At 53.5% G+C, this 22,614-nt stretch overlaps 4 protein-coding genes across 4 annotated transcripts; 2 read left to right on the plus strand and 2 right to left on the minus strand.

The window, feature by feature from the left end:
• Positions 1 to 9,999: 9,999 nt before the first annotated feature.
• HER10_EVM0012637 (endonuclease/Exonuclease/phosphatase) lies at positions 10,000 to 13,429 on the plus strand. Its single transcript, XM_035483182.1, has 2 exons — positions 10,000 to 11,880; positions 11,936 to 13,429. The coding sequence occupies exons 1-2, from the start codon at positions 10,800 to 10,802 to the stop codon at positions 13,153 to 13,155; spliced, it is 2,301 nt and encodes a 766-aa protein (XP_035339026.1). The 5' UTR covers positions 10,000 to 10,799; the 3' UTR covers positions 13,156 to 13,429.
• A 736-nt stretch (positions 13,430 to 14,165) lies between these two features.
• Positions 14,166 to 16,129, plus strand: HER10_EVM0007711 (sterol-4-alpha-carboxylate 3-dehydrogenase). Its single transcript, XM_035477257.1, has 2 exons — positions 14,166 to 15,179; positions 15,239 to 16,129. Exons 1-2 carry the CDS (start codon positions 14,718 to 14,720, stop codon positions 15,845 to 15,847), a joined length of 1,071 nt encoding a protein of 356 aa, XP_035338581.1. The 5' UTR covers positions 14,166 to 14,717; the 3' UTR covers positions 15,848 to 16,129.
• Positions 16,130 to 16,361: 232 nt separating this feature from the next.
• HER10_EVM0004538 (pfs domain-containing protein) lies at positions 16,362 to 20,754 on the minus strand (the record flags this gene model as incomplete). Its single annotated transcript, XM_035474180.1, has 5 exons — positions 16,362 to 16,418; positions 16,479 to 19,206; positions 19,263 to 19,497; positions 19,607 to 19,759; positions 19,815 to 20,754. The coding sequence occupies 5 exons, from the start codon at positions 20,752 to 20,754 to the stop codon at positions 16,362 to 16,364; spliced, it is 4,113 nt and encodes a 1,370-aa protein (XP_035338277.1).
• Positions 20,755 to 21,656: 902 nt separating this feature from the next.
• HER10_EVM0005594 (uncharacterized protein) lies at positions 21,657 to 22,523 on the minus strand (the record flags this gene model as incomplete). The annotated part of the gene is made up of 1 exon (XM_035475203.1): positions 21,657 to 22,523. The coding sequence occupies one exon, from the start codon at positions 22,521 to 22,523 to the stop codon at positions 21,657 to 21,659; it is 867 nt and encodes a 288-aa protein (XP_035338364.1).
• Positions 22,524 to 22,614: the final 91 nt, after the last annotated feature.

The raw sequence follows: 22,614 nt of genomic DNA on the forward strand, positions 1-22,614 counted from the left end.
GGCCCTTGGGCTTGGGACCCGGTTGTGCGTGTGGTTGTGGCTCTGGTCAGTTGGGTCAGTCGGGTCCTCTCTTCGTGTCTTGGATCCTCATGTCTGCCCTGCCCTCTCTGGGGCCGGGAAGACGACAATGAGACCCAACTCGCAGGTGGGAGCTCCAGCTCGAATGGACGGGGGGGAGGGGGCAGAGGAGTGGAGGGGGGGGGGGGGTTGTTTGGGGATCCGCAAACTGCGTGTGGATTGTGGGAGAGAGAGAGACGAGACTTTCTGGGAGTGGGAGCAGTGGAAAGGAGGCACAGAGACCGAGAGAGAGAGAGTGAGAGAGTCAGAGTCAGAGTACTCCGTAGGGGGAGGGAATTGGCGGCTGATTGTGCTTGTGCTTGAGCCTTGCTTGCTTGCTTGTGCTTGCCTGCTCGTTTGCCTTGCCTTGCAGCAGCAGCAGTAGCTTGGTTGCTTGCTTTCTGGGGTTTGGGCCTTTGGGGTGTGCTGAATTCAGTTCGGTTCCATTCCAGTTTCTGTTGCGACCTTGCAGCAGCTGGGGGGGAGACGATGGTGGATGTGATGTACCTGGTGGAAAGGGGGGAAGATCATGGATTGGAGGGGAAGGGGGGAGGGGCGTGTGAGTGTGTGTGTATGTGTCTGTCTGTATGAGTATATCTGTCCGGTGGAGGGGAAGAGAAGCATTCGGGTGGGAAAGGAAGCGGAAGGGAACGGGGGAGGGGGGAGGGGGGGAAGAGGAGGGAGAAACCAGGAAGGATATGTTTTTTTCTTTAATTTGGCATCGCCTCAAAGAGTCCATACAACCGCCATGTACTTACAGAACGGTCGGTATTTTTGAGAGCAAAGAAACCAAGACGGATAGTCCTCGTGGCTCTGGTGGTGGTGGTGGTGGCACAAGCAACACACACTATCCATGGACTATTCCGTTACGGATACACTACCCGCGCTCTCTTCTTCCCTCTCTCTCTCTGTCTCTCGGTTTTCTTTCTCTCTTGCTATTCTCTCTGTCTGTCTCTCTGTCTGTCTACAGATGCTCCGTAAAGATACACCGTAAAGATACTCTCGACATACATAGCAGATGCAGAGTGGCAGACAAAACCAAAAGAACAAGGGTGCATGACTTAGCGTACTGGTCTGTACGTACCTTGCAGCAACACCCACCAGCAGGGAGCCCCGGGGATGGGGTCAAGTAGGAACAGGCAGGTAAAGTTGAGTTGGGCAAGGTGCACACTGACACCCGGCCGCGGCGAGGCCCAGGGGTAGTGGGGGGTGGGGGGAAGAGAAATTGGAAAATGAGGGAAAATGGAACGTGGGAATGGATAACGGAGATGAATGAGCAAGAGGAAGAGAGGGGACCAAAGAGCAAGTCGGATTCTCTTCCGCGCTTCCAACTCCAGTTAAACAGGAAGAAAGAAAGAAAAAAGAGTCCGTCAGGATGCAATGTATCCGTACCGATTCAGCATCCAGGAACAAGACGCAGACGGACCAAATAGACGAGCGACTTGCCGCCTTCTTTGGTCCTGGGACATTACTTCTCAGTATTTCTCAGTGCTCACACACACTCTCTATCTCTCTCTCTCTCCCCCCCCCCTCCCACTCTCTCTCTCTGGCGCGACTAGAAAGCCACATACGGAGAGCAATGACGATGTGAGAGACAAAGAGAATCAGACTCGGACGTTGCACTAGCTCTTGCGTCGCGTCTGCTTCTTTTCCTTGGCCGGGTTCTTCGTCTTCGTCTACCCGCCACACGCACACATGGGGCGGGAATCATCAAGAAAATAGAAAATAGAAAAAAAAAAACAGAATAAGCAAAATGAGGGGACAAACTCACACACACACCACACAAACACCCACGCTGACCAGACGTAACTGGCTGCTGGAGCTTGCTACGGAACCCAACGGGGTCCACCACAGGTTCGTTTGGCCGCCTTGTACCTTGCAGCAGCACCTTGCGTCGCTCGCTCGCTCGCCGTACGGAGGAGTGGGCGACCAGGTAGGTACTTTGGTTGTCTGCAGGTACCACGTCGCAGTCGCTGCCGTCGCAATAACAGGGCGCCCAAGTGTCTCCCGTCCTTGGTCCGTTGCCAATGGAACCAAAGAAAGGGCACAGAGCAGTCAGTGTACAGAACCTATCCTGTTCTGACTGGGCGGCGGTCCTGGCGCTCCCGGCTTCGGTGACGGGAAGGGAAGGGAAGCACTGGACGCTAGTTGGATGCTGCTTACTGGCGGCTGTTAGTTGCTGAATGCTTCTTGGCCTGCTTGCCTCGTCGTCGGCGCGCTCTCGTTTTCTGCCAGTTGTAGTGTGGTGCGCTGCTGCTAGCTAACAACGTGCTAACCAATGCTGATGAGCTAGCACACAAATCCGCGAAGGTTTGTACTCCCGCCCGGCGCCGCGTCTCAAGTCGTCCCAGCTTGACAAGACTAGACACCAAGATGGGGTAGCTTCGCAGAGCTAGACCTCGGGCTATCTGATAAGCAAAAGTGCACGAGAACGGGAGCTCGTGTATGCCGGCACTGTCGCTTTGCTATTCCGTATGCCTCTTGATTATCGCGCAGTAACAACTCGGAGTTTGAGAGAGGTCTTTGGCGGCAAACAACCCAGACTCGGGAATGAGGCCAGCCAGCAAGCGAGTACTCCGTAAGCAAGGCAAGACAGCGCAGGGCAGACACCGTCGACAGGCCTATTGGGTATCCGCAACGGCAGGGGAAACCCGTTTGGACGGTACCAACGTTCCCCGGCCAGGGCAATGAAGGTAATCGCAAGGGCAATGCCTTTCTCTGGTCTCCAATTGGCCCGTGTCGTTCGTCTACTGTTGTGTGGGATTGTTGTTTGTGACCCCCCGACAAGGTGATCCACGTCGGAGGCTTCACCTCTGCGCCGCGTAGCCTGTGTCGGTGCGCCGTCCGTCTTGCCAATCGCAGTGCCAACCAAGACTAGCCTTCTTCTGCCAGTGTCCGATTCCTCAATAACCCCGATGGATGACGGCACTTTGCACGTATCTGTCTGTGCCTGGCGTTCGTTGGATTTGCTTGGTTTGTGGTGGTGGTGTTTGTGCCTGTGTCGTCAAAGCTCCCGCTTGTTTCCTAAGCGGACTCGTCACTATTACTCCACGAATTTCCTCTTCAGCTTGCTAGCTCCGGCCTGACAGGAGCCACTAGGCCGGCAAGACTGGGGTTTGCTGAGAGCAAAAACCACCAAGCCAGAACTCGAGCAGCTCGAAACTTGGTTTGTTGGTCGACTGTCGCCGACGATGGCGTCAATGTCAAGGACGTAATAGATGGTTTCCCTGCTCTTTTTTCTCACGCTGACCACTCGGCGGCAATCCAGCAGCTGTTGAAGAACGAGTGTGGCTGCTCAAGTGGGCTTTTCCCACCCACCAACTTCCAAGGGGACGAGGCCAGCAAACGCCTCGCTCAGCCCCCGATCCAGCTCGTCGGGACGCCCGGTGCTGTAATTCTCCAACCCAAGCCCACTCAATCGTGTTTCTTTTCCCAGAGCTTCTTTGTTCGTGGGGCACTTGCTGCACTGGGCCCAACTCTGGCCCTGCCGTTCTTTTGTTCCAATGTCTCTGTCTCAAACTTCGGCTCTGTGCCGTCGGGTCTGCCTCTTTCGCACTTGAGACTCGAGGACGGACTAGTCCAAGGCTTGACAGACAAATGGGAAAGCAGGTCCGACAATAACAGAGTCGGCCGGTCTGTGAAGTCAGCGGCCCTGGTTGGTTTGTTGCTTGTCCTTTGCCGTTGACCCTTGCTGCGGTAAGCCAAGGATCTGAGAGACGCCTGCAAGTGCAAAACCCCTTACTGCGAGGAGCAGGACGGTGAAGGGGCTCAAGGGAGGGCACCAGTAACCAGGCCCCCGGTAGAGTGCAGTCAATCTATCGTATCCGTACGGTCGGCAGAAGACTGTACGTAGTAAGCTGAATGAGGGCGTGAACCTTGAATTTTCAAGTCAAGGTGATTTCTGACCGGCGAGGACGTGCAGGCCTTCGGTGACCAGCAGGACGAGAAAAAAGACGCTGGCCCCTGTTTTTTGACGTTTGGGTGCTTTGTGTCGACTGTTGATCCTCTTGGTAATGGAGTGGACCGGGCCGCGCTGATTTCGGGTAGGTAATGGAGACTTGCTGGATAATCGCTCCTCTTTGTTCCAGTGTGTGCCCTTAGTCAGGCTGTATCTGGTAATCACGTATCCGTACTCCGTACAAGTAGAGTACGCAAGAACGGTACTTGGTAGGTATCAAAATCGTGGTGGCCACAGTTTGCGTCACCAGAATATGGCTATTGCTGCCCGCTCCGCCGAGGATTCGGCGATTTGGCCCAAATATCTCGACAGTGTCCCGGCCGGAAAGAGGATACCTCGTCCTGTTGGAGGAGCTCGCCGGAGCTTGCCCCGTCCTTCTAGAAGCTGAACCAGGTTCTTTCTGAAATCTTGAGACGGCGGGATACCGGCCGCTTGTTCCCCGGTGGGGACGGGACTGGGGTCGCTGGAATGACGGATAACTGACAGGCCCTGGTTGGCTGGCTTGGATTTGCGCTTGAGTTAGATGGGAAATCGGCCGAGCTGAACAAGAGTCGTGTTTGCCTCGTTGTCGCCTTGGCCCAAGGACCAACGCAGTGGCCGTTATTGAAAGAGAGGGCCAATGGCCGCTGAAAGACGCGATAGGACAGTGCTGGTGGAATTAGATATTGTGTCGCCTCGTTTCCGTCCGTTTGTTGTCAAGCATCCGGCCGGTCTTTCTTCGCGGTAAATACAGCAGAGGGTGCCCGTACGGTCAAGGTCCGGGCCCTTGTCTGAGAGACTGTGATGAGCCGGATCCCTTGTTTGGTGTTCCGTCGCTTCGCCCCGTCTCGCCTCGTCTCGGTTCCCGCATACAAATGGCACCGAGGGGATAGATGGATCAAATTTCACCGCGGCGCCTTGTCGGCGACGGCCTGTGTTGGTTACGTACGTATATCGAATCCTGTCGAATGGCTGCAAGGTCTATTTTGCCGTGACGCCTGTCTTGTTTCGTCCCGTTCCGTGCGTGCAAGCTGACTCTGTCACTTGTGATTTGCGTGGCCACTGGTGTTGTTTCTAGCTGGCGGTGCCACCCCGTGGCCCGTTGCTGATCCGAACTGGTCAGTGGTATGCGCTTTTTCGTCGCGTGCCACAACGACGGAACGGTGCTATTATAAGACGACGGGCGATTGGTAATGACTGGCTGGGAGTGTGAGTCTGGCCAAGGGCTCAAAAGTAGAATCTCGTGCTTGTCGGAGATAATGACGTTCCCCTCGATATGTCTTCTGGGGGAGAGTTCTAGAGCGTGGGGGGACCTTCCCTTCGCAGCCAGCTGGGCGATTTGTCTGCAGCAGATTGCCAGATTCCGCAGCAGCTGTCAATGGTGCGGTGCAGGCTGTCTGTCGCGTGTGTTGCGTCCTGCCTGTTGGGGTGCAGTGCCGATAGCGTAACGTGGTAGTGGGTGCGGCCTCGTTGCAACTTGTCCCCGTCCCGGTCGGTGGATTCCGCCCAGCACCGGCAACAGAATCCTCTGAACCTTCTTTCGCAGAATGGGTGTCTGGCGAGAAGATCGGCGGTTCAGAGGGAGAAACGAAGCAACGTGGATGAATTGTGACGAATGTTTCCGCTGGGTTTCCAGGCAGGTTCTCCCCTTTCGGCTTACAAGCCTCCCGAACATGTACTGGGGGTTTGGTATGAAGGCAGGGCCAGGCTAGTTCAGGTCGATCGGGGCTTCTCCGAGAGTGCAGAGTCAAATTCGATGAGCGAATACTCGCACAGATGGCAAGTGATACTCTCCGTACGGAGGGGTAGGTCGCCAGCGTCGAGGCAGAATAATTGACTCAATTGAGTATCCGTGTAGAGTCGCAGCCGTTGGGCCGTAGCGCTAATCCGCAGCTTGATGCCTGGTGTAATTGGGATCGCTGTCGTTCATCCGCAAAAGAAGATCAAACGAATTATGGATACCCGGTCGACCGGTAGAGGCAGATCGTCGCCGTGTCTCAATTATCACATGAATGATGAAGACAATATCCCGACTGCCAGACTCCCAAGGCGGTGGGTGACGAAGACTGAGGACGGAAGTTTGTCCGTGGATTCGGAGGCTGTACGAAAAGAGCCAAGCAAGTAAATCAAATGCCGCGTCTGTTGCTCCAAATGGGACGGGTTGCCAAAGCCGGAGGATGGTATCTTCAGCGGCGGGTGAGCGATTTCGGCGTCCCAGACAGCATGCAGCCGCAGTGCAGAAGCCAGAACCCCAGGACTCGGAGTCTACCTATACTACAATTAGGTACTGGCAGCTGTGCCTGATTCGTCGGATGGCCGGTCGAGGTGAGGGAATTGCGCACACCGCGACTTTCGACTTTCAACTTGGTTGCGAAGCCGAGAGAGGGGTTGGTGAATCTGCCGTTTCTCTCACGCGGAATATTCAAGAGACGGTCTTCGGATGAGGTGAGGTTGAAATGACAAAGTTGCAGCTTGGAAACAAATCGAAGCTTTGCCGTCCAAAGTGGCAGTGGCGCAGGCACACAATGTATCTCTGAAGGGTGGAAAGTGCAGGTCCAGCAGGTCCTTCCTCCGTCAACTCGGGGGCTCCTGCCAAGAATCGGCGTGTTAGTTGCCGTATTCAAATGGGCAAGAAGCACCCGTCGGAAGGAAGTTGCGACTCACCAGATTACCTAAGACAGGTAATATGCCTTCAACCTGAGGTTATATTCCTTATGGTTGGATTGACTTCTTCTTCTTCTCTCTCAAGACACCAAGTCCTGTCGTCTGATGATCCAGCAGCAGTCGCTGACCGACAGATGCAAGTCTGGCGTTTGTATGGTGCACTCAGGGAGAGAAGAGCTGACAGGTTATCTATATAATACAACCTAAACCGGACAAACGGCACACGATCCATCCAATTCCTCAAGCAGAGACTAGAGTACCTAGCAGACCCAGCAGATCGAATTCCCCCGATATCCGAAAAAAGGAAGCTTCAAGTCAAAAGCCCGGAGCAAGCCTGTCAATCGGGGACCTCGATGATTCGTCTCTCCGCCGTGGTCCCGTGGCCATGTCCGATGCCGACATGACATAGAGGGGGGAGGGGGGAGGGGCTCAGAAGTTGCGAACTTGCCCGCGCATATTTGCACTTGCAGCTGCATGTTGCATATTGCAAGGGCCCTTTTCTCTGCTCCCAGCTCCGTACGCGCCCGCCACCAATTCCCAATTCGGGCCTTGGCCGCCGTTCGGCACTGCCAGCCTGGGTTTATGGCAGCTCTTTCATTCCGATCGTTCGTGTGCAAGCTTTGCAGCAGCCAATCTTTCAAAGTCTGGGATATGCCGCCGATGGCCTCGACCCGGAGCTTTGCCTACCATCTGGGTATTGCGTGCCGCTGAGGACGCGTGTGGGCGGAAGTGACAAGTGGGATGCCGACTGAGCTGCATGTCTGGCACCATGGCATGTGCTTCCTTGCCGTTTCGGTCTATGAGATGTTGGGATGAACACCAACGAAGGGCTACAAGAACTCCCACCCTTGATCTATCAACTTCAACGCATGCTGACTTTGGTCTTTCAGCGGTCTTGACCCGTATCTGTTAACTCCTTCGAATTTGAGAATGTCGCGATAACTCAGATAAGACTTTGTGGAGTCTAGAATGGCGTTAGAACAGAACAAGGCCAAGATAACGAAACCGACCCGGACCGCACTTCCCCCGCATCCCACCGACCCTGGTCACTGAGTGGCTGGCTAAGATATTCGACAACACCCGGCATGGACTAGTCAGCCCTCAGTGGTCGTGTTCGAGACGGTTGACGAGGGCAAGGTGCAGAAGGCAGAAGGCATCCCATCCTAGTTGTCGAGTCTTGGCGTGTCCTTGAGTCGCCAGGTGGTCTGAGCCGAGGCTCACGGGAACCAGCTCTGTCGCCACTATCTTCACGCTTTTAGTCTCCGTCTGTCGCATTTTGATAATGACAAGGTCGACTTACCAAAGTCGAACATGGACAGGCGACCAAGGTCCAGGGCTTTCCGCCGATGAGATGAGCATCTAGCTTGTTATATCCGGTATCTGGCCGCTTTCCCGGGCAGTTGTCCCGGCTTTCCGGTTTGCCTCCGCAGCCTTTTCAATGCCCTGTTGATCCTATGATCTACCCCGGATCATCGCAGCACGTTGTATGATATGTGATGGTGCTCTGAACCAAAGGTACCAGTTTTCTGGGACTCGATTTCGAGGGTACCCAATGGGGGAATCGTTTATTGCTCCGGCTTGGCCCTGCGGCACAGATGACAGGCTGACATCAAGGTTGAAGACGAAATCGGGGCCTGGCAAGGTGGCCGCGGGGAAAGCGGCTCGGGATGGCATGTTGGTCGCCCGGTTTCGAGGTATCATGAAATGATAGAGACCCTGCTGGCCTGCCCCTCTCGTTCTTTCCACCCAGTTTCCACAGGCAAAGTCTCGCGAGACCTTGATACCACTTTGTCCTTTCCAACCTCGACTCGTTGAACATTTTCAAAAGAAAATTCTACACAAACACCGACGAATATCTGCTTGTGTTGGATCGGGGCACTGTATCGCTCATCGGCTGTGGGATCAAAAACTCACTAGGGCATGGAGCGTTGGACAAGTTCAGCACCAGACAGGCAAAAGATATTCAAGGTCCGAAAGTTGTGTGTCACAACATCTGAGGGAGATGGAAGAAAGAACTAAGTAAAGAGATGGAGAGGTTTGACGCCATGCCAAGCTGCCGTCGCTCAACCTCTCACAAGACCCCAATCATGGTCCCTTGTATGTGACATTGCCGTAGAACATGAAGCATATACAGCGCCAGTGCTTGATGTGTGACTGTTCATCTTGAAAGAGAAGTCTGATCTTGTACCCTGGTCCGTGAATCTAGTTCAGGAAGTTTTTATGTCCCCAGACTATCTGATCCCCATGTGATTTTCATGGTTATCAGTCGCACCGCTCGTAGTTTCGACTCAGGCGTCGAGGCGGAAGTTGCCCTGGGAAGACGAAGAGCCGAAGGAATCAGCACAAAGTCTTTAATGTTTGTAAGAAAATGTCAATGGCGGATGGATTCATATTGCAAAGGGAGCAAAACGTTTCGTGAAACACGTTCTCGTTCTCAACTTCTCATTGCAAATTTGTCAATCCACATCTAACTCTAGCCAATACTACACGTCTTCCACTTATTGGTTTCAGTCCTCTCAAATAGTTGTACAATGCAAGCTGGCGTCATCACTCCCTTAAAGATCTCTTCCTGGCCCATCTTGGCAAACTTGCTTGGATCCCACCAAATTTGCTGTCTGTGCCGACAAGGCGAGCCATGTACATTTCGCGGCAGCTCATGCCTCCTTCTTGAATCTACGAATGAACAGATTCACAGAATCTCAATATTATCGAACTAGTTCAACCTTTGCGAGATTAAGGATTCTACCTTAATTGAAAGCTTGCCTAGAGGTTTGAGTCCTGGATAATATTAGCGGACTTGAATGCCAATCTTTGCAACAAAGTCAAGAGATTTTGTGACAAGTTTCCTTTGGCAAACATCATAGTATGAAACCTCTCAACATGCCATATCAAGATACCAAGAGTCGCTTTGGACTCGTGCTAGTTCCCAACGTGACATATGAGCCTCAACAACCGATTTGATGAACCAGCGACGGGGTGTTCCCAAAAGCCATCAGACACGCCCACATTCAAATGGCCCCAGTCGATATCATTTTTGATAAGATGACTACAGGTCATTAAGTCTTGTATTTCCTCCACCGCACTCGTCACAACACACCACAAGTCACACCACCTAAACTCAATGGTGTAGTAAGGTACCTTATCAAGTTAGGTGCCTCTGAAGCTTAGCTAAGGAAGTGTACGTACTGATGACTCAGCGTCACGAGTGCGGTCACGTTTGACTTGGGTGGAGCTCTTGCGTCTAGTTGCTGGTCCGTGCAGCTCTCCTCATCACGTGATGACACCAGAGCTCGCAACCTCGCGGGCCTGGTGCCCAGTGTCTGCTCTATCGTCAAGATCGAGTCAATTCCACCACCACCTGGCCCTATCTTTGGATCCTTTGCATCTCCGACCGCATTCTTCAGTCCCAGTATCCATTGGTTGCTCTAGAGATATTGCCAGAAACACACCGCGCCCGCTCACTACGGTATGTCATCAACCCATTCCCCGCCCTTGAGGGTTACCAGGGGGGGCACTGCTCGAGCCGAGCCTTTGTCGCAACGACGCGGCCCAGCCCCTACTCCGTTATCCGACTCCTGCTCCTGGGCCTTGCTTCAGTCCTGTGTCTTACTCTTCCAAGCTCGCTCTGCTGACGAGACACGTTCTCATCTAGACCCTCTTGTGCCGCATCCAGCGCGTCTCGACACCATTGACCTGCTTTTTGCCTCCCACGTACGCTCTCCCCCATCGGGCGAGCTCGCTCGACTCGACTCGCCGTCTAGCTTAATCTCAAACCCCTCCCTTCCTGACAGACAACATCACCAGACCGAGTAAAAATCAACACCACCCTTCAACTCTCCACGCACGCAAACGACACATACACACACGCGAGCTTCCGCCCACCCTCACATCATCGACGTGGTTCATGGGCGGCCGAGGACAGCACAATACATTGCGGTAATCGGAAGCTCCATTGTCTGAGCCGATACTCGATGCAGCTGGACCCGTACCTCGACTCCCATGCGCAAACGCGAGCTACCCCGGCTTTCCCTCGTTTCCAATCTCACATAAGCTGTTGCTGCGAACCCACTGCCTCGTTCACCACGGCTGCATCGTAATTGAGGCACCACCAAAACCAACCCCACCCGCGAATCTCAGGTAGATGGCCGATGGTACTCGCTATCTGGACCACTCTGTCGGAGATCTCTACCTCAACTCTCTCATACCGAAAGAAACCGCCGCCGACGCCATACCCTTGAACACGCTCCTGCGCCAATTCTCTGCCAAAGACTCGAATACACCTACACCGTCCAATCCGATCCCACGGGCCAATCTGCTAGGGATGTTCTCTCAGAATCACCAGCAGGGCCCCAACTCCCGCATCAATGGGGGCCACGGCGGCCGGGGCATCCCGATGCTGTACAACTACCAACAGCAGCAACAGCAACATCACCAGACTCATCTCCAGCACCACCAAGCTGCCCAGGCCGAACATGCTGCGCACAATGGCAATGGAGGTGTGATGGGCCACCACTCGGCCTTCTCCTCCGGCGTCATGGGGAATTCTAGTCCGTACAGTAGCAATGCTATGCAAAACGGGCAAGGAGGAGCCACGCGAGGAGGACAAGCACAACAAATCACCGAACATTGGGCGGAGCAGCTCCGATTCTACGAGGAGTCCAAACAAGCCCACCGTGCCATGACCGAACAGAACCAGCCGCACTACTACGCCAGACTAAAGGCTTCAGAGAACCGTGGCATTGCCGGTCCTCCGCCATCTTCGGGCAAGAACGGCGACGACGATGCGGACGATAGGAGACGACCATATAGCGTAGAGAAGAACAGGGAACGGCAGAACTGGCACAATATGGACCTCAGCGGCCAGGGATTGCGTAATCTCGCACCCGCTCTTTTCCGCTACCAGTTCCTCCACGACCTCTTCATCGCCTCCAACAGGCTTCAGAGTCTCCCTCCCGCGATCGGCCAGTTGCGCCAGCTCCGTTACCTCAACATGTCGTTCAACCAGATCAAGATTCTTCCCCCAGAACTCGGCATGTGCACCTACCTCAACCAGCTACTCCTCTTCGACAACCAAATCCAGACACTCCCCTTCGAGCTCGGCTCTCTACACTTGCTCGACGTTCTCGGCATCGAGGGCAACCCCATCGACCCGGATATGAAACAGGAAATCATGGAGAAGGGCACCAAGAGCCTGATCAATCTCCTCAAGGAGCAAGCCCCGAGTATGTACAATCGGTCATGTCTTATGTCGCCAACAATCGCTAACCTTCGTTTTAGTTCCGATGCCACCCAACCCGAGAAAGCTCATTACTGTACAAGAAGATGTTTCGCCTACTTTGGAAAAGGTCAGAGTCTTTTCTTGGAACGTCTTGTGCGACAAGTACGCGACACCGTCAACGTACGGATACACGCCCACGGGCGCATTGAACTGGGAATACCGGAAGGACTGCATTTTCAGCGAATTGAGGGAGAAAGACGCGGATCTGCTGTGCCTGCAGGAGATCTCGACGGAGGCGTTCAAGGAAGAGTTCAGCCCGGAACTGGCACAGATGGATTACAAGGGCGTGCACTGGCCCAAGACTCGCGCGAAGACCATGGCGGAAAAGGATGCACAGGGTGTGGATGGTTGCGCCACTTTTTACAAGGCCAGCAAGTGGATTTTGCTCGACAAGCAGGTCATCGAATTCGCCGCCATCGCCATCAACCGGCCGGACATGAAGAATCAACACGACGTCTTCAACCGTGTTATGCCAAAGGACAACATCGCCGTTGTGGTATTCCTCGAAAGCCGAGCTACCGGCGCACGCATCATCCTAGTCAACGGACATTTGGCCTGGGAGTCTGTGTTGGCGGACGTCAAGTTGATCCAGACGGGTATCTTGATGGAGCAAGTCACGAAGTTCGCCGAGAAGTACGTTCGCTGGCCGGCACTCAAGGACAAGAAGCCCATCGTCTTCTCTGCTACTGGCAAAGATGGGGAGGAGCCAACGCCCCCGCCGGCTAAGGAACCGGGGCCCAGCCAGGAGTACCGCAACAATACCGACATTCCCCTCCTCGTGTGCGGTGATTTCAACTCAACCGGAGACAGCTCGGTCTACGAGCTCTTGTCTATGGGACGCGTTCCTCCCAACCACCAAGAGCTATCGTCCTTCCAGTATGGTAGCTTCACGAGGGACGGTATTGAGCACCCCTTCAGCTTGCGGGATGCGTATGCTCACATCAAGAACACTCCCGACGAAATGCCCTTCACCAACTACACGCCTGGCTTCTCAGATGTCATTGATTATCTGTGGTACTCCACCAACACACTGGAAGTGGTGGATCTGCTTGGCCCGCCCGATCCCGAATACCTCAAGCGGATGCCGGCGTTCCCCAATTACCACTTCCCGGCCGACCACATCCAGATTATGGCCGAGTTCGTCATTAAAGCTAGAAAGGATAAGAAGTCGCCGCACCCGGAACCGGATTTTGGATCAGGAAGCGGGCAAGGCCGGTAGACGGGGGCGTCTGACGACTTGTTTCCAGTAGTTTAGTCTTGAAAGGCAGTCGCGCGTTTACGTTCAGGGAAATTCTTTTGCCGGAGTTTAGGATTGCGATGCTTTTCGCGAATCGGAGGAACTGGCGGGGGGATGGTCTTTTGGCGAGGGAGGCGAAAGTTCATGAGATGACAGCAAACACAAAACAACCTAAGAGAAACGGGAGGAAACATGGTGGGAGGGGGGGCTTTGGGGCGGTTCTTCATCGTCGGAAATGCATCGTCAGGGGCTGTGGATACGGCGGGGTGGAATTGGGGGGGAAGGGGTGAGGCTTTTGTAGATGGGCGGGTTGTGGCACATATCACCAACCAGCTGCGTTTTCTCTTGCGTTCAAACATTTGTGCCTTTTTGTGGTGTCCGACGTGAAGTAGCGAACTATGCACTCGCCCCTGGTGTGATTCTGGCGCTGCTGATGAATCTTCAAGAGAAGGTAAGATGAGACTACCGGGTGGGATCTTGGCGAGGGCTCATGTTGCATATCTCTCTCCGATCGGATCTGGCCGAATGGCGAGGTGAGGTATGTCTTGCCGCGTCTGTCATATCGACTGTAGAATCTTTCGCGCTGCATCTCGAGCCTTTTCTCTGTTGATCAAGACCATAAGACAGACGATCACCAAACAAAGTACTCACTCACTCACTTGTCGGTGTCACCTGCTTTTTGAATTGTCCAGGTGTGTTGTCTCGATTTCATCCCATCTTCTCACCTGTGGTGGCCTTATTTGCTTACTTAAAGTCATCTACACCTCACGGACTTGCGCCTTTCTCACACGCCTTAAGCTCATGCCAATACTTGATCGTTCTCGCATCTTCGGGCCGCTGACCGAAGACTAGCTAGCAACTGATATCGGGAGACGGAAAGCTTACAAGGTGTCGTAAAGATAAGAGCGAGCTTTAAGTACCTAGGTTCCAGGCAAGTGAGTGAGTGAAGGATCGAAGCTTGTGGTGTTCCCCCTCACCTCCCCCCCACCTTTCCGGCAAGTCTGGGATCGCTCTCAAGGGACCTTGGGATCTAGCGCTGACGGCTTGGTAGAGTTTGGCTAGCTGTCAAAGATACAAAGGAGTTTGGCGGCACCTCTCAGTGCGATCAGTAATTGTCCTTTTTGTCTTTCTAATCGGCACGGCTTCACCATCATACGGGGGACTTTGGCCGATTGGCCTTTTAAGTGCGAATTGACTATTGGGGTTGAACCGGGTAAGATACGAATGCATGATGCAGGAGACACGTTGGTTTCCCGGGTTGAAGGTTCCCACCCTGGCAGGGAATGAGAAGCCCAAGTGCTTATATCAGATTTGATGGGATTTCGCTGACGACACGCATTTCTCTAGACCGTTTCAGCCGGCTTATTCTCGACGACGATCTATCGGGACGCGTGGTGATGAGATAAAGCCCGGACGGCGCCCAGCATTTTGGTTCTCGTGAAATTCCACCGTCTCTGAGATTCTCACTCTCACTCTCATCATCTGAAACCATTTGATCCTTGCCGCCATTCAATCTCAAGTATCAGACGCAAGATACGACCCAGATGGCCTCAGAAACCTACCTCGTAACAGGCGGCTGCGGCTTCCTGGGCAGCCACATCGTCGAGAAGCTCCTAGCCGCCTACCCGACCGCCCGCATCGCCGTCTTCTCACGCAACCCGACGACGAACACCTTTCCCGGCGTCACATACCACGCCGGCGACATTGCCTCCCTCGACGACGTCGCGAAGGTCTTTCGGGAGGTGAAGCCAACGGTGGTGTTCCACTGCGCGGGGATGATGACGGTGGGACGCAAAGTCATGACGGATGCGTTTGTGAGGGCGATCAACGTCGACGGGACGAGGCATGTGCTGGACGAGGCGAAGAGAGCGGGCGTGAAGGTGTTTGTGACGACGAGTAGTGCTAGTGTGGTGCAGAAGGAGATGTTTCGGGATATCGAGGGTGGCGATGAGAGTTTGCCTATTGCTGAGGAGGGGGATGATACGCTGGCTTATCCCAAGACGAAGGTGTGCCAACGTAGCATGTGTTTTTCTAGACGGGGCTTCTTTACTGACAAGCTTGATAGGCCGCCTCGGATAAGATGACTCTGGAATACGACGACCCATCCGGCATGCGAACCTGCACCCTCCGCCCCGCCGCCGTCCACGGCGAACGAGACAACGACATCACCCCCGCCATCCTCCGCAATCTCCGCCTCGGCCGGAACAAGATGCAAATCGGCACCAACAAGAACCTCTTCAGCACAACCTACGCGGGCAACGCCGCGGACGCGCACCTCGCGGCGGCCTCGAAGCTCCTCGACGCGCCGGACGGCGTCGCGGGCGAAGCCTTCTTCATCACCAACGGCGAGCCCGTGCCCTTTTGGGATTTCAGCAGGGCCGTGTGGCGGGCTGCTGGGGACGAGACGAGGATTGAGGATGTGAGGGTTATTAATATGACGTTTGCGCTGGCGTATGTGTGGGCTTTGGAGTGGGTTTACTGGTTTAGGGGCGAGGTGCCGCCTTTGACGAGGCAGGTTGTTCGGTTTTCGGGGATGAGTAGGTGGTATGTTATTGATAAGGCTAAGGAGAGGTTGGGGTGGAAGCCGGAGGTGAGTCAGGAGGAGGGGATACGGAGGGCTGTTGAGTGGTGGCTTGAGAAGGAGAAGAGGGAGGCGGTTGGGGGAGGGCAGTGAGTTTGATGTGTGAGGACGAAGGTGGTAGTGAGAGCATCTCTGGACACTGTTGTTGTGAAGGATGTATGACGAGATATTTAGCACCGTGGTGTTGATCTTAGGTTGGTATTCGGTGTTTCTTAGACTGTTTTCATCAACTTCCATGTCGGATCCATCACTTTATGCTCCTTTCTAGTAAGCCACAGCATGGCCAGAGGGTAGTCCACGCCAGATGAAGGACAAAATGATGTTGCATTCATCTCTGTCATGGACTTTTGCTCATTACTGTGCTCATAAACGAAGACCGCTGTCAAGACATTGGTTACAAATGAAATTGGAATGACAGCTGAACTGGAACACAAGTAACTGCGCAATTTTCACCACCTGAACCTCCCCCTCAACAAACCCACCCTTGCCTTGCCACGCTCTTTCAAACGCAGTCACCGACTGTCTCGCAGAGTGTCGCTCGGGTCCTGGCTCTAGCATGGAGTGCGCGATGTCTCGGACCCGAGTCACCAAATTACCTTTCGCGTGATTACCGCTGTATCTGGCGTGGTGGTGGTCTCGCAGGGCTCGTCACGGGTGTCAAGTCCTAAATATTGAACGTTAGAGATCTTCCTGAATTATCTCTTGGATCACTATGAGGACTTACCCTACGGTTGCTCCAGATTCGAGACACACTGTCCTCGTCCTCGTCATCAGAATCCGAGTCTCCGTGGTGCTCTCCGTTGCCGATTGGCGGCGTGTCCAGCCAGGTTACCACCTGAAAAGCCGCCTGAGCATCCCCAGCCTCTTGATAATAGCGATGAAGAAGGGCTCCGGTCTCCCGTGTCCGGGGGTGGTCTCGACCAAGGTGTTTGATCTCAACCTGCAGGACCTCGTTCATCAAAACAGCCGCTTGAGGTGCGGCGTTAACAGCACTTAACACTGAAGCAAGCTCCTTCTTGTTGTCCAGGGTTTCTTGGCTATCTTCGCCCGGGTCCTCGCTTTGTCTTTGCAGCAATTTCTCATGGACTTGAATTGCCTGAGGGAACATCCCTAGTTTGGCGAGATCCTCGGCCAACAGGAGCTGCGTCTGGTGGGTTCTGACATCTCCCTCACCAAATGCGCCTTCCTGATCCCTGAGAAGATCTTGCCGTAGATTGATTGCCTTCAGTATAGAATCCTCTCTGCCTTGGCGTGAGAGGAAAATCGAGGCGTAACTTCTGATCGAAAATATGGCATCCAAGTCTCCCATAACTTTTGCCTCTTCCAGTCCATCTTCCAGACGACTGTAAGCTTCTTGGATATCGCCTACTCTCCACAATGCATCCGCGACGTTAGCGACGGATACAAGATAGACGTCAGTCGCAACAGCATCGTTGAACACCTTTTCGTTGCGTATGGCCAGGACGTCTTCCTGTTCAGAGAGAGCCTCCTCAAACCTAGAAGCAGCAGTGTAGCTGTGACCCAAGTTGACTCTTGCTTCGTTAGTTTGAGGATGACCTTCTCCCCGAACTCGCCTCCACGAGGCCACGGCCTCTTCTCTGAGCATGCACACCTCTTCCTTTTCTTCTTGGGTGTGAGCGAGCAGGCTGCTAGTGTCGACAAGTCGGTCGAATGCATGCAATGTGTCGGGGTGGTCGACGCCGAGTAGCTCAAGCCTCGCTTTGTGGACTTTCTTTCGCACTGACAACGACTTGAGAAGCTGGCCGTCCCAATCATAACTGTCACCCAACGCACTTTTTGCTTCAAGAATGCGCAGACGTTCTCCTGAGATGATAGAAACTCTTCCCTGCAGATCCCGTACGGTTTCTTGTCGTAGTTCAAGAGCCCGACGTTGGCCTCCGGATCCGTGGAGGAAATCTGCCACCAGAAGCCGTGTTCGTACCATCTTGGGATCATCGGCGGGCAAGTCGTGTGAGCCACACGTAGCAAGGGCCGCTTCCGCCATTGCCAACGCCTCACTCCGCTGCCCAGTGGACCATAAAGAGTCCGCATGGTTGATTTGAGCAGACCAGAGATAATCGAAGCCTGCTCCCCACTGTTGATAGGCTTGAATAACCCCGGGCTGATACCTCAGTGCTTCAACGTGATGGCCGGTGTGAAAGTAGCAGTCTGCTACCTGCTCATTAACTTGCAAAGTCAATGGATCGGGGATCGAGGGATCCTTGCAGATTTCGATGGCTTCCTTCAGAATATCCCCCGCGTCTCTGAAATGACCTGTTGATGAATATGTGTTTGCCAGTATGAGCATGATCTCTAGTCGTCTCTCAGTCTCAGCGAGTCCCACCCAATTGCCCATCAAGCCATTCGAAGTAAACGATTCGATATGTGGTATCATTGCTTTCTGAAGATCGACACCTGAAGGGTTGTCCATCCGTGATGCAGTCGTAGAAACCGGCTCATTGGCCAAGGCGAGTGCTGATAGACAAGCTGCTTGATAGGCATACTTGTTTCGATCCTCAATTGAGAGCGACTCCCTACAATACGTCTGTACGAGCTTGTTCATAGAGTACTTGCTGGAGTACGACGCATCGCAGACGAGCAAACTGTACCGACATAGGGTATTGAATGCCTTGCGGAGACCGGGTGTGCGCCACTGAGCACTTGTGGGATCCAACAGCGGCACAAGAGGTGCCCAGTGTGCCCACTGCGAAGACTCTCCTGAAGAAGCTATCGCCAAGTTGTTCCAAGCTTCTTCGAAAATTTGCTCCGAGATACTCTCATTGTGGAAGAAGCAAAGTGTACGAAGAAGTTCGATCGCCTCGGGCGAGTTCTCGACAAGGGCCATGGTGAGGCCTAATGCGTGTGAAGCGGATTTGCTCTGACCACTCCCTGATGACAAGTCAGGGAGGTCTCCGAGGTTTGTTTGGAAAGCTTGCTGGAAGTCGTAGCAGTAGTCCACAAGGCTGTTTGGATCGTTGGCAATGTAAGAACCAGCCTGCACAATAGCGAGCGGGAGCCCTCCAAGCGTTTCATAGGCCAAGGTTTCGATCGCCTCCAACTCGTCTTCACTGAAGTCCTTTGCGGCATCCACGAAGTTGTGAATCAGTTCGTTGGCATCCCAAGAGTCCATCGGAGCGATACTTTCGTGAATATCGCAGGACGAAGCGACCTGTCCGTCGATAGTCGTAATAATGATGACGCCACAACCTTGGCGAGGAAGATAGTCATCCAGATCAGCGGCCACTGAGGGTTCGGCATTGTCGATGAAGAGAATCCAAGGTTCTTCAAGATTGCTCATCCAGAATCTCGTGCGAGAGATTTGTTGAGAGATGTTCTCGTCGGAGCTAATGCCCGACGTGTCTATCAAAGTTCCGCTGACTCCAGCTATGGCAAGGTAGCTACTGTTTGCCGACTTTCTACTGCTGGCGTCAACATAGAAGACCGCCCTGAATCTGAAACCAGTGAATGTTAGACGAGTTTATATGTTCCACGGAATGAAAGAGTGTACCTGGATTCATTTTCAGCAACGGCTTGCAGACAGACTTGGCTCTTCCCAACGCCAGTCACGCCGTGTACGAGAAGCTTCATCGGAGACTGCCTTTCTTCAGCGTCCCACAACGAACTGTTTGCTTTGAGGCATTCTGGAAACTTCTTGCGTTTCACGAATTTCGATGCTAGTGCCGGTCTTTCATTGCGAATCTCTGGCCACACAATGTCCGTTGCCCGAGCTCGCAGGCCAGGACCTACTCGGAGTATTTCCATATGTCAATCATTCAAGTTGCTTTGGCGTCAAAATTGGGAGGATCTGTCATGGAGGAACAGGATGTAGGAAGAGAGGTGTGTAAAACTAACCATCAGTTTGATGATCTAAGTCCATCTCGATATCTGACGAAGCAGGACTGGGCGGTAAGCCGGGCTTTCTGACAGCCGGCTCTCGCATCCGGGCATGAGTTTTGGAGCTCAAAGATCCCGGCTGCTCGTTGTATCTGGCCTCCTCAGGCGTTCCTATCCAGTCAATGAGTCGCAATCCCATGGGTTGACAGCGCTGGAATTTCCTTACGAATATGAAGACCAGCGTCGGATGGAACAACGCTAATCTCAAGCAATACTTGTTTGGCGTATGCTGCAGCCATTGCAGCCGCATAAGGCTGCCACTCCTTGTTCTTCTGCTCGTCCCCGTAGTCGCATACCCCTCTGATGACGCCGACATTAAGACGGTTCATGACTCCTGCTGCCTCCATCTCTAGGCCAATTATGCTGTATTTGTCTCTCAACAAATCTCTCTCCTTAGAATTCTTCATCAATTTGTCACCAGAGCCAATCGGCCCATACCACACTTTCGTACGCCTGTCGTCTGGCCGTGGGTCCCGGAGAATGGCGGCTGTCTCTCCACTCGAAGTCTTTTCGTTCAGCTTGTCTTGAGATTGACCAGGATCTTCGAAGTTACCATTCGTGTGCTCTTTGTATTGCATGATCTTAAAGTGGTCCAGGAATCTGTTGACATAACACGTGGGATCCGGGATCTTGATCTTTGAGAAAGCAGATGTCACAACGGGGTTCGTAGGAAGTTGGCTTCGTCCGTCATGAAGGAGCTTGAGTCCCTCGGATGTTTCTTTGCCGAGATGGTAAGCCACAATAGCAGGAACTTCACCTTCGGAGTGTGCAACGAGAATATCTCCCAGACGGATGTCTCGTTTGGCGCTTGGAAGCCCTGCTGCGACACCAACCAGTAGCGTAAACCAGAGCCTTGGGAATAGAATCTTCAACTGCCCGGCCAGACTGGCAGCTTGCTCTGTACCATATTCTTGCCCAGGGGCAAAGCTGGCGATGACAACATTGTGCCCGCACATGCGACCTGCGATGAAGGGGTAGTCTTGACCCTCTCGCACTGGGAATCTGCCCGTGTGGACATCGTCGAGCATGTACATTGCTGCCTGAGCCTCGATCTCGAGCGGGGCAATCCATGCCACCTTGTAGTTGTTGTAATCAAGCTGAGCCATTAGATCACGCCCGCGTGCGGTATGATAATGTGGCGGTTGGGACCGGTCAAATAATACGAATAAGAAGAGAAAAATAAGAAGAAAACGATGTGATAGTGATGATCTGATGAATTTACGTGCGAGATGATACAGATGAGATTACGGAAACGAAGCAATTGATGCTTATATACTTAGATATGAGTTGAGATAGCGGAATGAGGCTTGCAGCCTATCGCCGACATTTCGATTAGTTGCAAAGCCTTTCTGAGTCCCAGTTCTCAATGCGACGTGGAGACACTGCAGCTCAGCCCTTAGGCATGCATAACATAACTATGGTGAGGTAGTATTGGTAAAGTTGGCAATTGGTGGAACGGCCAACCGGAGTGTGTACCCGTAAACGCTGCCTCACGTAACCGCCGTGATGTCCGTCGAAGGTAGCGTTCGCTTCTCCGTCGGAACTACAGCCAATTATCGTCTTCAAGTTGCTCGGCACTGAGCCTATTTACGAGTTGACTTGCACCAACAGCCGGAGAACCGCCGCCGATCCCATGCCGTCGGGCGATTTCAAGGCATGGAGACGGGTGTGCCTTGTGCTACTGCATGTCTTCAGCACCCGATTTGCGAGTAAGATGTTTCACAAAGCTGCAAGTCGAAATCGATTGGGAGACAATGCATTGTAAAAGCTCCTGCCAGGGTTTGCCTACATGTATCTACCCGTAGACGCCTTGCGTGCTGAAAACAGAGCGTTCGTCCGATAGGAAGCCGATGTCGTACGGTCGTGTGCTGGGAAGCGCCGTGGGAGAAAGTCCGATATCAAGACAGAGTCGGTACATGTAAGTTTCCATGGAACTAACTATAGTATCAAGTATGAAACCTATCTGTTCAAACGGTCTTCTTTCATTGGAAGCTATAGGCGGAGTACCTCATGCACCCGCCCTCAATATAGCTAGAGTCTCTGTGAAAGCCTTGGCCAGTTGCACCCCCCCACGCCAGATGTCGTTGTGCGCACCATCAAGTTCGACTAGGTGTGTCTTGCTCTCTACTTCAGGTGGAGAGTCTAGAGTGGCTTCTATCGACTCGACCTGATCCCAAGGCACAAGGCCATCGTTCCTGCTGTGCGCCAAAACAAAGGCCGCCAAGTCAAGTGCTGCGTACTGCTTAGTATCGACCTTGGATGGACTGGCCTCTACTAGTTGGTCTTCCCTCATGGCGTTGAGTACGAGATAGTCATAATCGGGGTTGGTGATGTGGAGCAGAGGCAAGTCGTAAATGCCGCTGATTCCCAAGACGGCCGCGGGCTTGGGCACGGCGGGGTCCTTCAGAGTCTCCAAAGCCGCGAAGAAGGCGATTTGTGCACCAACGGAGTGGCCAGAGACAATGTAGTTGCCGTCGATCGGATAATGCTTGTTGAGGTCCTTGAGCGCGGCGACGGCGTCGTTGAGGTGATCAGGCCATCTGGCGTTCTGAAGCTCGTTGATGGGCGTGTTGTTAGGTTGAACACCGGGTAGTGCGGAAAGTCGGTAGTCTAGGGAAGCGATTCCTGCGATTTGAGTTGCGAGCACGTCGGAGCTGTTTGCTTCGAGGGAAGCAATGGCGGGAAGAATGTCTGTTGCGTTCTGGGCGAAGTTACGATAAAAGCCTCCGTGAATGTACACCAGCCAGTACTTGTCGGTCGCTACGGTCTCGTTGGTCGCGGCCGAAGGGATGTAGACGTCGTAGACCTGGCGGACGTTGGGCCCGTATGAGTAGGTGGTCGTCTTTGCGGTGGCCATGGCGGCGCCGACTAGCATTGAAGCAACGGAGGCAGTTGAGAAACGCATTCTGATCACCGTGGTTGCTTTCTCTAAAAGTCCTACTGACGTCGAGGGAACTCGAGCAAGG

The sequence above is a fragment of the Colletotrichum scovillei genome (genome assembly GCF_011075155.1).
Source record: "Colletotrichum scovillei strain TJNH1 chromosome Unknown Contig00001, whole genome shotgun sequence".
Taxonomy (NCBI): Eukaryota; Fungi; Ascomycota; class Sordariomycetes; order Glomerellales; family Glomerellaceae; genus Colletotrichum; species Colletotrichum scovillei.

Coding starts and splice junctions, on each gene's coding strand:
- HER10_EVM0012637 (XM_035483182.1), top strand. CDS start 10,800: ATGGCCGATGGTACTCGCTATCTGGACCACTCTGTCGGAGATCTCTAC. Junction 11,881..11,935: donor CCTCAAGGAGCAAGCCCCGA/GTATGTACAATC, acceptor CCTTCGTTTTAG/TTCCGATGCCACCCAACCCG.
- HER10_EVM0007711 (XM_035477257.1), top strand. CDS start 14,718: ATGGCCTCAGAAACCTACCTCGTAACAGGCGGCTGCGGCTTCCTGGGC. Junction 15,180..15,238: donor TGGCTTATCCCAAGACGAAG/GTGTGCCAACGT, acceptor CAAGCTTGATAG/GCCGCCTCGGATAAGATGAC.